The sequence below is a fragment of the Fulmarus glacialis genome, unplaced genomic scaffold (assembly GCF_000690835.1).
Source record: "Fulmarus glacialis isolate BGI_N327 unplaced genomic scaffold, ASM69083v1 scaffold43852, whole genome shotgun sequence".
Lineage (NCBI taxonomy): Eukaryota > Metazoa > Chordata > Aves > Procellariiformes > Procellariidae > Fulmarus > Fulmarus glacialis.
In genome coordinates, this window is record NW_009198013.1 from 6,929 (window position 1) to 21,787 (window position 14,859).

At 39.6% G+C, this 14,859-nt stretch overlaps 1 protein-coding gene across 1 annotated transcript; it reads left to right on the top strand.

Annotated features, from left to right (window-relative positions):
- Positions 1-1,293: 1,293 nt before the first annotated feature.
- On the top strand, positions 1,294-13,730 carry LOC104069181 (pantothenate kinase 1; the record flags this gene model as incomplete). Its single annotated transcript, XM_009572759.1, has 4 exons — positions 1,294-1,640; positions 10,475-10,728; positions 13,028-13,204; positions 13,607-13,730. Coding segments are annotated over exons 1-4 (891 nt in total), but the record flags the coding sequence as incomplete, so codon positions are not given.
- Between the last annotated feature and the right edge of the window lie 1,129 nt (positions 13,731-14,859).

Here is a 14,859-nt window from a genome sequence, read left to right on the forward strand (position 1 = left end):
TGATCTGTGATTACATGAGGAAGAACAGTGTGATCAGTACCTCCTATGCTTACTAAAATTTTTGCCCCAAGTTGTTTACATTTAGGTTCAGTGGCAGAAAAATCAGTAGTGCATATGGTGTCCATGGTTTGGAGTTCGTATCAGTACTAAGTTGGGATGCCCTAATTGGTAGAATCACATTTCTAGCAAGTCTGCCTGATTCTCCTTAAAAGCAGGGAGGTGACTGTGTGACCGCTATTTTAGAAATGTATCTTAGATGTTAGCCACATACTCAGTACTTTTGATTTAATTTCTCTAAGAAACATTACTAGCTGCCTCCTTCTGCAGTACCTGTGTATAGATTTTGTATTCTCGCTTCTTATTGCCTCATAAAGTTACCTGGCTTACTATTTAAAATTTATGCATGTATATATAAGCAGAGCAGGCAGACCAACCTGTTTTAGTTAGTATCTTCTGTCTGCATGTTCTCCATAGTAATTTTTTCTTGCTATTAACAGAACAAAGGCTTTGGTAGACCTAGGCCGGCTGTGGCAAACATATATATGCTGAGAAGCAAATAGTGGCATTTCTTGTATAGTTGTATGATAGGATAACACATATACCAGCAAAGAGAGTCTATACTCAAAGGAAAGGACTGTCAGTGGTAAATACTGAACTTATAACGGCTTATTCTCTTTCTGCTAATATATGCAGGTGGTGTAGTTCCAACAGAGCTGCTAGTTCTGGTGGGTTGAAGTCTGGAGACTCCCAGCATAATGGGAGAGTTATGTATTGCTGCTCTTCAGACAGAGCCTTGTGACTGTGGAAATTCCGACTGGTCTTGGAAAGGCAATTGTAGATGTTACACAGTGGGGACGTGACTTGAGAAATCTTGTTCTTCTGTTTGGTTGGTTGTTCTTCCTCCCCTCCTTAGCCTATTTTAAGAATTGGTGCCAGGAGTCAGACTGGGTGAAATGCAGTAAATGTGCTCTGTCAAGAGGTGCTGACTGAAGAGTAAAATGTTTTCCTGGGAAAAAATATTTTCATTTTATTAAAACCTCCTTCTCCAGAGAAGAGTATCTTGAGATTTTCTTTATTCTTTTTCTTAACTGAGGCTTTATGAAGTCTTAACTTAGAGGAGTTTAATACATGTGAATTGGACATGTATGTGACCACCAGGTTTTAGGAGCAGATGCTGCTACTGTGACTGCACTGAATTGTCGTTCAGCAAATGTTTTAAGTGATATGGCTAACCTGTATATTTATAGTGACTTTCTCTTTCTTCCTCCCCAACCCCCTTGTCCTTAGCGTTTCCATGGTTTGGAATGGATATCGGTGGAACATTGGTTAAACTGGTCTACTTTGAACCTAAGGACATTACGGCAGAAGAGGAACAGGAGGAGGTGGAAAACCTGAAAAGCATTAGGAAATACTTGACCTCCAATACAGCCTATGGTAAAACTGGCATTCGCGATGTCCATCTTGAACTGAAAAATTTGACTATGTGTGGACGCAAAGGAAACCTGCACTTCATCCGCTTTCCCAGCTGTGCCATGCACAGGTTCATACAGATGGGTAGTGAAAAGAACTTCTCCAGTTTGCACACTACACTCTGTGCCACAGGAGGTGGAGCTTACAAGTTTGAGGAGGACTTTAGAACGGTATGTGAATGGTTCATATAGGTTCAGTGGGAAGTACTTTGGGAAAACATCATGGGAGTCCTTCTATTAAAACTTGTGGAGAAAATAACATGGGTTTTTGTCCACCCGAACTGGTTAAGACTAACAGAATCAATTCACATTTGTTAATTGGTGGGATTGCTGAGAACATGGAGGAGGCAGGGGTGGGTATTCTACATGCTGGGGATTCTACTGAAGTATTACTGTGCAGGATGTCTTCAGTAAATGGGTTTTTTTTAGAGTACAGCTGTGATGGTCAGATGCTTCATAATCAGCTGAGACTACAGGTATCCATCTTGCAAACTGGATATCTATTGGAAAACCAGAAATTAAACCATACAGGCTGGAGGTTAGATTCAGGTTCCCTTCCCCTTGTATTAATCTTCAAGCAGAAGATTAAGTCAAGAGTCTGGAAGACCAAGCAAGGAGCAGGGGGAGAAACAATGTATGGAAGCATGACAATAGCAGCTAGCTTTTGATTTCCGTTCTGGGAGTATGTCATGTGAAGAAAGGCAGTTCATGAGGTGACGAGGTCCCAGATCCCCTAGAATTTAAAAATAACCTCTGCAGGGAGGTCCAGAACCTGATGTAAATCTGAAGTAATGCTATTTGTATAAACTTCAGCAAGAGTTCTAGCTGCCGAATGAGTGCACTAGAGTGCACTGCAAAAATTGATTGTGGCAACAGAGGCTTAGAGAGCTGTTGTACAAACTGCATTAGAGAGAAATAGTCATTCGGGAGGCAGTTGCCTATTGTGTATATGTCTCTACTGGGGCATATCTCCATTTATTTTCTGTAAAAGAATGACTAGGCTGCCTGTACCAGAGCGGTCTCACTAAGATTAATGTGAATGATTTACTTGGCAGGCAGGTTTGACACTTCTGTCCCTAGCTTTTGACCTGATCTTGAGGGCAAGGGATGGCTGCTGGATATAACAGGTTGCATCAGTTGCTTTTCTGTCTCTGCTTCAGTCTAGGGAGCTATCATACTGATTTACCAACTGCCGTTGACTGCAGTCCTTGGCTTCGTGTGCTTCATTTTTAACTCCAAGCATCCATTCCTGCAGTACAAGAGGTTTTCTCTTTGTCAATACCCCTCACCTACCAGATGACCAAGATCCTAAGGGGGAAAGAGAATGCTGTAAGAGATCAACATGAATTGCAGCTGTTACACTGTTGTCCAATTGTTTTCAGTAAATGTTGGACATGGAGGCAGCTAGTCTAATCAAGGACTATCAAGTTTCTGAGTTGCTGTAGTAGTCCACTACTAATGCCAGATTTCTTATCCTTTAGGCTGATTGCAAGTCCCTCACGTGTTAGGGTGTACTGATCATTGAGTCCTCAAAAGTTTTAGTTCATCTCGAATTTGTCTAAGGATGTTGGCACCACAGTAGGAGATGGGTTCTAGTGCTAGTCAGTGTGGCCTCAGTTCAGGTTTTCGAGCGTCCTTCCATGTGTCCGGGGGATGATTCAGGTCACGTTTTCTAGTGACAATGGGAGGTCACTTTGAGACTTTCTGAAGAGGCTGACTATCCTTTTGGAATGGTCAGTCTTCCCAAATTCATCTCTCCTGCATCATGTAATAGCAGCTAGAGTTGCTTACTTAGTAAGTAAGTTCATGTCCCTCGCTCCCACAGCTGTAGAATTGAACTGGAAGTTACCTGGTGGCTATCACAGCTAGGCATTTCTCTCCAAAGCTTTGGCTTTATCTGGTGTAAATATGCAATTTACACTGAGGGACTAGTCTCTGTTATCTCAGCTGCAATGTAATCGATGTAGCAACTGAAGTTGGGGCTGTTTTGCTAGCTATTGTACAAAAATGTGAGGTCACATAGCAAATTACTGGTGGACTTAGGCATGAAATCCCACATCTCTGCAGTATTAGTTAACATTCTGTGTGCTGCAACATTTGTAGGTAGTTTAAGAAAAACACTATGAAGGCTGGCTGGGGTGTTTTGTAATGTAGAGCAATCAGTGAAGTGCATTCACACCTAAGTGAGTGCTTTGGACACCTCTTCTTACAGCAATCCAGTTTCACACCTTCCTTTATACCAAGTATTTTTTGGCTCAAACTGTAATATCCACAGAGTATTACAGAAGCAAAATACATGTGCATTACATGAAGGTTTGCTTGCTTAATCTCTCTGGAAGGGCTGAGTGTCCTGGGTACTGGTGCTTAAATTGTCACACTTCGTTAGCCATTGTAACAGCAGCTGGCTATCTCTGTGTGTTCTGCTGAGTGTAAATTGACATTGGACACCAGCTTCAGGATTGCTCTCTCAAAGCATTGAAATGTCTATTTCAAATATTTGATCACTCTAATGCACCTGTAGAAGTAGAGAACATGTGCCAAGTATAATATCATGCTGTTGCAGGATTCAATGTTGTATAATGCCTTACACGGAGGAGGCTTTAAATGTTACTGTTTCTGTTACCTAGAAGTAATATGGAAAAACTGAAGTATGTGTATGTTGTTAATTTCATCAAAAAATCTGGCTAAATGCTAGGAAACTCAAGAAACTGATACAGGTAATATGCTTTTGTTCTGGCCCTTTATTTCTTTATGTACATGCTTTTAAGTTATTTGTCTTTCATGGTATTTCTAAATGCTTACGGGACTCTCAGGATTGCATAGATTTAGGATGAAAGATGCAACATATTGCAAAACAGCATTCAAATCCCAAAGAAGGAATCCTTCTAAGATTTTAGCAGCTTTTTCTCCTTAAAATAGTCAAGCAAACACCCTGTCGTTACTTGCCTGTTCCAGTGTCTAATTCTGATTCCCTAAATGAGTTATAGGTTTGATCTAGACATCTCTGTTGCTTTTGTGTATTAAAAAATACAATAAAACAGGGAGGCATCTTCTGTTTACCTTAAGCCTGTCTTCTGTGCCATAGAAAGACAACTAAATCTACAAAGCTAGCTAGGTTTAGCTATCTGATCTCCCTCTCATGTGATCCACAGTGTTGGATAGGAGGAGACCTGGAGAAGTCTCCATGGACTGCTCGGTGGCTGCCAGCAATAACGATCAGTAGCCTGGCAAATCATTTGATTCATTAAGATCTGAATAGGAAAACTGACTCTATTCATTAAACTAGATCACAGAAGTAATTTTACCAACCATATGGTTATACTTAATGTTCATGGAAGAGCATCAGTAAGTAATTCACTCAAAGGACTGTTTCCAGCTTAGGGTGTTTTTTCCTGGTTTTGTTTTTTGTTCAGTTTTTTTTCCCCTTTCTGAATGACTGGTCTTTATGGCTGGCTGACTTTATTTTTGGCTATCAGTGGTACTAAGGCATGGATGAATCTGTCGTCTAATTCTGGTAATCCTCCCTCCTTTCCCCAACTACATATTGTCACCTCGCATATTCTGTAAATGCTCAAGTAACATCACTTCTGTAAAAGTAAGGAGTACATAGACTTATTTGCTTGTGTACCTGTAATATAAATCTCTTTATACTCTGTGACTTCTCTATGACAGCACACACACATTACTTGCACAAAAGTATGCTGTTGATGTAATAAGGAATAAATTCTTAGGTTATCACTCAGTTTTTGTAAAGCAACTCAATGTAAAGGATACATGGGGGATGAGGGAAGAAAGGGCTATTCCTGTTGATTGCAGTGGCTCAAAGATGGGATCTTTGTATTCCTTTCCTGAACAGACACCTACAGAACCTGACTTGTCTTGACAGAAATTTTACAGCTGGCTTCAGTGGAAGCAGGGCCTGGGCCAAAAATCAATCACTTAATAAAGAACATTTGGGGCAGGGGAGGAAGGAAATGTGTTACCAGCACAAACTTAAACTCAGGCCTTGACCTTCCCCATAACCTGTAAGAAAAATGCTTGAAGAGTAAGCCTGGCTGTTGGAGAGTGATTTCCTTGTGCCAGTTATTAGCTGATTCTAACGCTTGACTTTGTGGTATGAACCGAAAGCTTGTGGATGACTTGTAGACTGTATTTATCTTAAAACAAATAAACTCACTGTCCTGTGTTGTAGGATGAGTAAGCTGTGTAACTCCAGGTTAGTGTAAGACACTCAAAAAATCTTGTTGCACTTCACTTGCTTGAGGAGTCTGGACACTGCTGCTCAGGCTGTAGGTGCTGGCCTGTAGTGTGTAGACTGGGCTGGAGTTGAAAGTGGCATCCAGAGAACGGGTGAAGTAACCACGATACCTTCTGTTACCACTGCCGCAAGAAGCTAGGAAACTTTTCAGAGGGAATGGGGGGAAGCAATGTGCATCTTTTCCCTGTCAAGAGAGGGAAGAGATCCTTGCAGCTAGCTGGGCGAGAGGGTGGATCCGCTGCAGAGGATCCCAGACTAGTGCTTTTTTTGTCAAAGCTGGTGCAGAGTCTGTCTTCTCTTCTACTTCAGCGAATGTTGGGCTTACCCTTTATTTGCATTAGACTTTGTCTTGTTTTTAATGTGAGTGGATATTTCCCAGCCCCGGGGAGTGGAACGAGCTGGGGGGAGTACCTCATCTGAGCTTAGAAAGAAGCAGGGGTGGGGGTTGAGGTGAAGACAATCAAAATATAAAGGAAGCAAAGTACGTCTTTATGAAAGTGGAGGAGAGGTAATAGGAGGGAGATGCAAGGAAAAGCTGGACTGTAAGCTATTATAAGAAATAAAAACTGGAGCAATGCCCAGAAGACATATAAAAGCCAGAGTGATATAGTAAATGAGGCTGTTGTAATTGATAATTAAAAACTTGCAAGACGTTATGTTCCTAACAGTTTCTTACAGAAAAAAAATGGTATTTCTGATTGAAAGTCCAAAAAACAGATGAACTCAACTGCATCTAGGTTTGGACATTCCTGCGCTTGCCAGAACTTGGTAATAGTGTGAAAATTCAAACTGGGTGAAATCTTTCATGGGCTGGAGCTTCACTGAAAAGATGTCTGCACACCAATGTTGATCCATTAGGCTTCAGCTCTGCTGTATAATATGTCATGGCTGCCCTCAGCTGATTTCTAAAGGACTGGGCTGTTTCATGTTTTCCTTGCTGAGGTGGAAATACTTACTCACCCGTACAGAAACAAACATGACCCCAGTCTTTTGACTTCTGTGCTTTCATACTTCAAAGCAGCAGCAAGTTGGTACCACGTTTTTTTCCTTTTATACTGTCTGGTACTTGAATACAGCTAAAAATTGTTTGACATTATACATATTATTTAAAAAAAAAAAAAAAAAGCCCTAAACTTGAACAGACTTCTTGCAAGTGTACAACAAGAGGGTGGGCTTTCATTCTCCTTAGAATAGCATCTGTACACAGTAACAACATACCTTTTGTGTATCCTTGAAATCGGCTGGGTTTCAGGAGTTCGTTGCTAAGGTGTGAACTGTCATGTGCAGTACTTCCTTGCTGTGTTGCATCCCCTTGTAATCACGGTTAAAGTCCCAAGTCCCTCCTTTTGATGGTCCTGAAGAGTTCCTTGAGGTCCAAAGTGTTTTGTTCCCTCCTCTCTCCTAAAATAAAGAGGAATTTATACAGTCTGGCTGTAATGCAAAAAAATTGTTCTTTTAAAAAATATATGTATGGTTTCCCTGTAACCATCAAATTTTCCCTTCAGTGTCCTGTATCCTACTTTGTTCTGCAGTTCTTCCTCTCATAGCACAACTTTCTGACATAAAACTTTTCTAGAGAGGCACTGTGCTGCACTGGAGCGCAGAGCAGGATAAGTTGACCGTTATGCTGTCTGCCCTCACATTAGGGATTGTAAAGGGCTGGAAAATACCTGCAAATGCATTTGGTAAAAAGCTGTAGGAAAAACATCCAGTTAAAATGTGCTTCTACACACAGCTCCCGTTTTTGTTTTGCATTTTTGCATGTGAACTTCAGTTCCTGCAAGGAGAAGTGGTTTGAACAGCTGAAAGATGAGGACAAGTAGAGTGTGGTAGGTTACGATGTTTACACGCACATCTATTTTGTGATGCGGTTTTGCTGCTTGAGTCATTGTGAGCAAAGAAACGAGTAGAGAAAAGGCAGTTCTATATGCAGGGAAAGGGACTGGGAATTGTGACCCTGGCTTTATCATGGCTTCTTATATAAGACTGGGTTACTACATTTCTTGCAACTGTGCCCTGATTTGTGTTTAGAAACAAGAACAGTGGTGGCTCACTGGGCTGTTTGGAACCTCAGAGATCTGGTGGCTGCAGAGCTCACAGTTCTCTGAATGAAGGCGGATTGACGTGGAGTATTGATGACAGTCTTGCTCCTTCCAAAAATGAAAACCAGACTGCTGCAACAATGCAGGAAAATAGTTTTTCAGTCTGCTATGGATATCTTACATGAAAGAAAGCAGTAATAGAGCTTTTCTGCTTACAGTATATCAGCTCTTAAATATAGCACAGAGCTATAAAAAGCAGAGCAAATTCTAGTATGTCTTTTATATGTGGAGGGCTGGACCTAATAGAACTTCTATGCTTGGTGCTTGAAAAAGAACCTTTGATTAGTTTCTTTTGTTCTGTCTTTACAAAATTAGCGGGCTGACTGGAGAGTTTGTAGAAACAAGGATTTTGTCTGTGTCTTTGCACTGATACCAGAAGTGTTTTACTCTTAGATTTGTATTGCTTGCTCGTGTCTTGCAAGGTCTCTCACGGATGTTTACCTGTTTATGAAAGCATAACATGGATGAGACAAAAGCAGCTTGTGGCTGGGTATTTGGCTTACGGGAGAAGAGAGGTTCTGACAGTAGGGGCCATAAATCTGCTAATGACTTGTCTTTGTGTAGCAGGCTTCTAGTTCATAGGATGTTTGTGCATGCTGTACCTGTGTTAGACCGTTTTTGGTCATGCTGCATCTAGTGTATACAGTAAGATGAGGAAATTGAGATGGTACAGCACATAACCTAGAGAAAGATCATGGTTAGTATAGAATCTTTCCTTATTTTGACTAGCTATGTGCAATGTTAGCTGGGTTTTAACAAAATAAATAAATCCTCTAATGATGATGATTTAGTGGGCTCCATACAATGTCCATTGTGAGAAAGAGTGCATGAAGCATTTATTGTGTTAGTGCCTTGTATTGCATCTCTCTTGATTGGAGCTTTTCCTTCCAGTCTAATAGCAAGAAATTGCTGAAATCCAAGATGTTTGCAAAGCAGCCTTAAGATTTTTGTAACATTTCTTTAAAAACCTTTTCTCCTGATTTGTGTTTATTCTTTTTGTTTGTTGGCCAAATGGTTCCAGTCTTTTTTGCTGCATTTCTGTAATTGTAATTTGTGTAGCCATGTGGTAACCAAGAAAAAAATATGAAGGGGTTGCAAAAGTTACAGGAGGAAATACTGAAACAAGAAGAAATGATCTCCACCTGTCTCTATTGTCCTATGAGTAACTGGATCTATACTGAGGTCTTTGAGACTGCTAGTTTGGGGTTTTTTTGGTCTTACTTCTTTTCTATGGTTCCAGGATTTGAGGACTAACAAGTATAACAAAAGGGCAGATGCAAAGAGTCTTAGCTTTCAGTTAAGGCAAGTTAGAGCTATGTACAAGTAGAGAAAAAACTTAAGGGGAGAGATTTAAATAGCTCAAAAGAATGTAACCTATTGGCCATGCCTGTTCCACAGAAATATCTTTCCTCTTTATAGTGGCTTAATAAATCTTGCAGAATTAAAAATAGGAGGTAGTGAGTGGAGGTAATCTTCTCCATTAGCTGCTATAAAAACATCCTGCAATACGCAAATGTTCAAGAACCAGCTCTGTGCTATATAACTCCCTTTTGTTCCTAATACCCTGTTGCTTTTTCTGCTAGAAAGTGGAGTTAAGTAAGACCTACTTTGCAGGTGTGAGGATGCAAATGACCTCAGGGTTTGGACAGGCAGCTTTACTATTTTTTCTCCCTCTCCTCTCCCTAACACAAGTCTAAACTCAATGTCATCTGGAAGGGAGACTTTCTACAGATTGTCACTGTATCCTATTTCGAGAAAGGGATGTGATTTCTAATTCTAGTAAACAGAATGCTATGGCAAGTAGACATGTCTGTTTAAGTACAGTCATGGGTGACCTGTGAGATCTCAGAAGGAATGTCCTTTTTAAGCTCTTATAATTGTTTTTCTGCCGTCTGTTACAGTTATGTTTTTATGAACATTTTGCTGGGGGCATAGGCCTGACAATATTTTTGTTGGGGTTTTTTTATATTGTTTTTCACCAAACATTGGGCATACCCTATTTTTCGTAAGGCATTTTAAAGTGCTCATCATAATTTAAAGAAATAGCTAATACTAAAAAAACCGCAAATCTTTTAAGCATAATCCACTGCATATTTAATGCATATTAACATAAGCATGTGCACTTTGTAAGGCTTTAACTATCTTGTTCTTTAACTGAAGTTTCTTGATCTTGATGCTTCTATTGGATATTTCATTAAATTGCTGGGAAATGTAGTTGGATGATGAGTTAAAGCACTTTGCATCCTGAGGAATGCTGTTGTGCAGGCATGTGTCAGATACTGTCCAAAAGCTGCAAAACGCAGCTCCTCTTGGGATGGGGATGAGAGGAAAGAAATTTATTGCTTCAGAATACTGAAGGGGGGGAAATGTTTTCTGCTTGCAGAGCAGGGAATATCTCAAAGGCAAAGGAACTAAACGACATTACTGCGCAGCACATCATTGTTTTGGGAGGTACCTGTTGTCAGGCAGATAACAAACTCCTTTTATTTCGGACTTCATGCTTAGACAGATCTTTGTACTGTTTAAATAGCATAATGTGTTACTATTAAAGTGATCAGAGTGCTTCAGTGGAGCCTTTTGTCCTTCTCAGTGTTGTATTACTCTAGGAAATGTTTGTTTATTAATTTCTTGTTGTTCTTTTCCAGATTGCTGATCTACAACTCCATAAACTGGATGAATTGGACTGTTTGATCCAGGGCCTCCTTTATGTTGATTCTGTTGGTTTCAATGGCCAACCAGAGTGCTATTATTTTGAAAATCCTACAGATCCTGAACAGTGCCAGAAAAAGCCTTATTGCCTTGATAATCCATATCCTATGCTGCTGGTTAACATAGGCTCAGGGGTCAGCATCCTAGCTGTGTATTCTAAGGACAACTATAAGAGAGTCACAGGATCCAGGTGAATTTAATTCTATGTTCTTTTAATTCTATTTTCTTTTCTCCTTCATAATTGAACAGCTAGAACCAGACAGTGTGACTAGTAGGTGCAGACCCAAATTGTGCTTGTCTTCCTATTTCTTTTAAAAGCCCACCAGTAGCAAGGCTGGAAATATCCTAGGATTCCTTCAGAGAGGGGGGTGTACATCAGGGAAATCATTGATCCATTCAACTTTAGAGCTGCCTTAGTCTCTTCTTGGTGTTCTTACCTACTTCCTGCCTCTTGCTGTGAATCACCAACATAAAGCTGTCCCAGTAAATGAATCTTCTTTTCCCTACTTTGATCCACCACAACAGCCAGAGCAGTGAAATAAAAATGTTTGGGCTCAACACAAACCTCCTCTTAGTAGTTAGAATGTATCCAGGATATAGGAAAACTTTGTAGAATTACCTGCTACTACTGGATTTTGGCAGAGGAATTTCACTAGATCTTTTGTTTCCTTACTGATTGTACTAGTCTTTGGACCATGCTGGGAAATTAAGGAATGCCAGCATGTAAAGACTAGAATCTGATTGTCTGTATTCATACTTTGTCCTCCGCATGATTTCAGCCTGGGTCAGCTAGTGCTCACTGAAATGATTTCTAGGGTACAGCTGAGTTGAAATGGTTTCTGGTCTATGTTCAGTAAGAGATTTAAATCTGACTACTCTGTTTAGGAATTCAGGAGTTCAGTAATGTGAATGCAGAATTTTGTTCTCAAGGCCAAAAAACAGCCTGAGGCTTGTTTAAGCTTACTTTATAGATGTGGCAACAGTGCTTACTTATAGGAGACCACTTTAGTTACAAATGTGTCCATCCAGACTACTAGTAAAAATACAAATAAATCTATCCCACTTCTTCCTCATACATTTAAACTAAATTGATATACTTCATTTTTAGTAATCTTGTAATCTTAAAAACAAAAACAAACAACCAAACCACCAAAACAGAAACCTAAAAAAATCCCCTTCTAAAACAACAACCAAAGAAGCTTTTTGGATTTGCTATAGTCCTTTCAAAGCTGCATTCTGTTCTTCAGTGCATGGTACATATTAATAAAGTTTCTCCTGTATACTGCATATATGTCTTCTGTTGCCTTATCTAGGGCATATCTTTGCCACGATGGTAGCCATGAGCCATTTTTCTGTATACAATACAGATGAATGCAAGTTGAATGAAAGAGGTATTGGTTTTCTTGCAATTCTGGTTGTTTTTCAAGCATAGCCCTTTTGATATCTGTAGATATGCTTCTGATCGTTTCCACTATGAAAGGAAAAACATGACTGCAGTGGGTTGCTGACTTGTCATAGATGATGAAATCAATACTGTCTTGTGGATGGTGTGCAGAGCTTCCTACTGTTCAGATACTGAATATATTACAGTGCTACTAGGTGTGTTCTGAAAAACTTGCCTAATAATTCAAGAGCACTGACTGAATGGTGTTCCTATCTGACCTCCTGTGCTTTTTTGTGCAGTGCAAGTGTGGTGTCTCACTGATCCTCTTGTTTACAGTGGCTCCGATCAGTGTGACTGCAATCAGTGCAAATAAGCTAACTTTCTCAAGGGTTAAGAAAGAATGAGGAAGGATGTAGAGGTTAGTAAGTTGAAGTTCATGTCTGTTAAGAGTGAAGAGTCCAAAGTAGAATTTTAATGAAATGAGTTAGCAACCTGTTAGGCACAGTCAAATACTCCCTGCTAAATTTATAGTCAGTAAATACTGTACTTGAGCCCATGCAAGATAGTAAAGTGGCTGCTCCTTGCTCAGAGTTCTTTGGAGGGCTGAGACATTCAGGGCTGATGCTAGCCTTGTTTTGAACAGGAACCAACCAGACTGCTTCCTGCCACTGGATAGGGGGACAAGATCTGTCTTGGCTGCCTGCCCTGCATAGATATTTAGCTTTGATCACTGTTTATTCTTTCATCACTGACTTAAGTGATCTGCGGACTAATTATTCTTGCACAAGGAGAATTTGCTAGAGTGCTACAAATAGCAGACTGACATCTGTGGTGTTGGATTGGACCTTATTCTGAACTAACCCTTTATTTAGCATCATTTCTCTTTTTTAAATAATAAAGACTTAAGAGTGGTTCAGTTAAAACTATGCTGGATGACATTTGTGTTAAATAGAAACTCAATTTAGGGTGTCTGCCTTTGCTTCTCTGAGGGAGGGGTTGCAAGATATAGTTGGTAGCTGTGTAGACTGTGTTGAAAACGGGAGTCTGAAGAGCTGTGATAAAAGCTGGCTCAAGCTGCTGGTCTGAAGGAACTGTGCTTTTCTAGTCTTGGAGGAGGAACGTTCTTGGGCCTGTGCTGTCTGCTGACTGGCTGTGAGACGTTTGAAGAAGCACTAGAAATGGCCGCAAAAGGAGACAGCACCAATGTGGATAAGCTGGTGAAAGATATTTATGGAGGAGACTATGAGCGGTTTGGCCTTCAGGGGTCTGCTGTAGCCTCAAGGTACGTGTTAACTGAGCTGTTTTTAAGGAGTTCCTTGGGAAACTTACTGCGTATGCTGAACTGAGTGCGTAATCCCTGGACTATGCACTACGTCCATGTGGAAATGTCACTCTGAATGTATCATGTGGTTTGTCCTTAGATCTTTCACCTACTTCTTACTCTTTTTTTTTTAAACAGGTACAAGCAATGCTTGATGTAGTTTGCTTCCATTTAAATTATAGTTATTTTAGAAAAAGTGTCTTCGCTCATTGTTCTGCCTTTCCAATGAGATCCCTTTTCTCATGTTCAAATCTGTCTCAAATTGATGGATATCAAATCCAAGCTTATTAAATGATAAAATTTCTAAAGGCTTTTAGCACTCCTAAATAACTCTTATTAAAAGGAGTAATCTTCCTCACACAGCTTTGGTCATATGATGAGTAAAGAAAAGAGAGATTCCATCAGTAAAGAGGACTTGGCCAGAGCTACTTTGGTCACCATCACCAACAACATAGGTTCTATTGCTCGCATGTGTGCATTGAATGAGGTAAGATAGCATATTTACTATAAGGTTAAAACCTTTAGAAACAACATAGTAAGATTATCAGAATACAAAAATGCAAATTGCTGGTATAGTAGGTGTGTAACTGGCCTTGGTAAATATGCATATATTTAATGTTGAGTCCTAACTGTTGTGATTTGTATTATGTGTATGCTTTGATGCAAAGTGTAAGGTACTTTGCGCTTCAAAAGTAGGGAAGAGGGGAGAAAAATTGGCTGTAAAGGTCTCGTGAACCATTGATGCCTAGAGCTGTTCAGTTGCTCTCAAGCTGTTATACATAGATAATTAACGCCTTTGTAATCCAAATTAATACTCTCAATTACCTTGTCATTATTAACAGATCTTACTATACCATGACAGATTTTTTTTTTTAAATAGTATTTTGCCTGCCTTGTTTCCATAGCATGATGGGTTTAAACTGTGTTTTTTGTTAAATGTTTTGATAGATATAAGATCCATTGTATTGGGTCAGAGAGAAGAAAAATATAGTTAATTATCCTGCCTCAAACTCCTATCAGATGCTTGTTACATCCTTTTCTTTAGGCATGATAACTATGGATGGATTGTTCCATTCATACACCTTTCCAGCTTCCAGGAGTTTAAAAAAAAAAAAAAAAAAAAAAAACAACAAACAAACCAACCAAAAAAACCCCCCAAAACCCCAAATGTTTAGACGCTTGTTTTGAGCTGCAAATTGCATCCTTTACTATTACGTGATAACTAATCTCTATTGTCTGCGCTCAATGAATTTATCTAATCTCTTTTTTTAATACATTGATGTTTTTAGCTCCACAGCATTCTGTGGTTAGAAGAAAGTGCTTCTTTTTTATTTTTTAATCAACAACACACCGTACCCCCAAAAAAACCCCAACAAAACCAAAACTGCCATCTGATTACTTTATTGGGTCCTATCTAGCTTTTTCCTTTATGAGAAATAGCAAATAATTCATCACTAGTGCTTTTGGTGGGTTTTGTTTTTGTTGTTTGTTTGTTTTTTTTTAATAAACCTTTACCACATCTCCCTCTTGGTTTTTCCAAGACATAAAGTCCTAATACTTCGTCTCCTTTCCTACGGAAGACACTCTGTGTCTCTTTTCCACTGTTTCATTTTGTC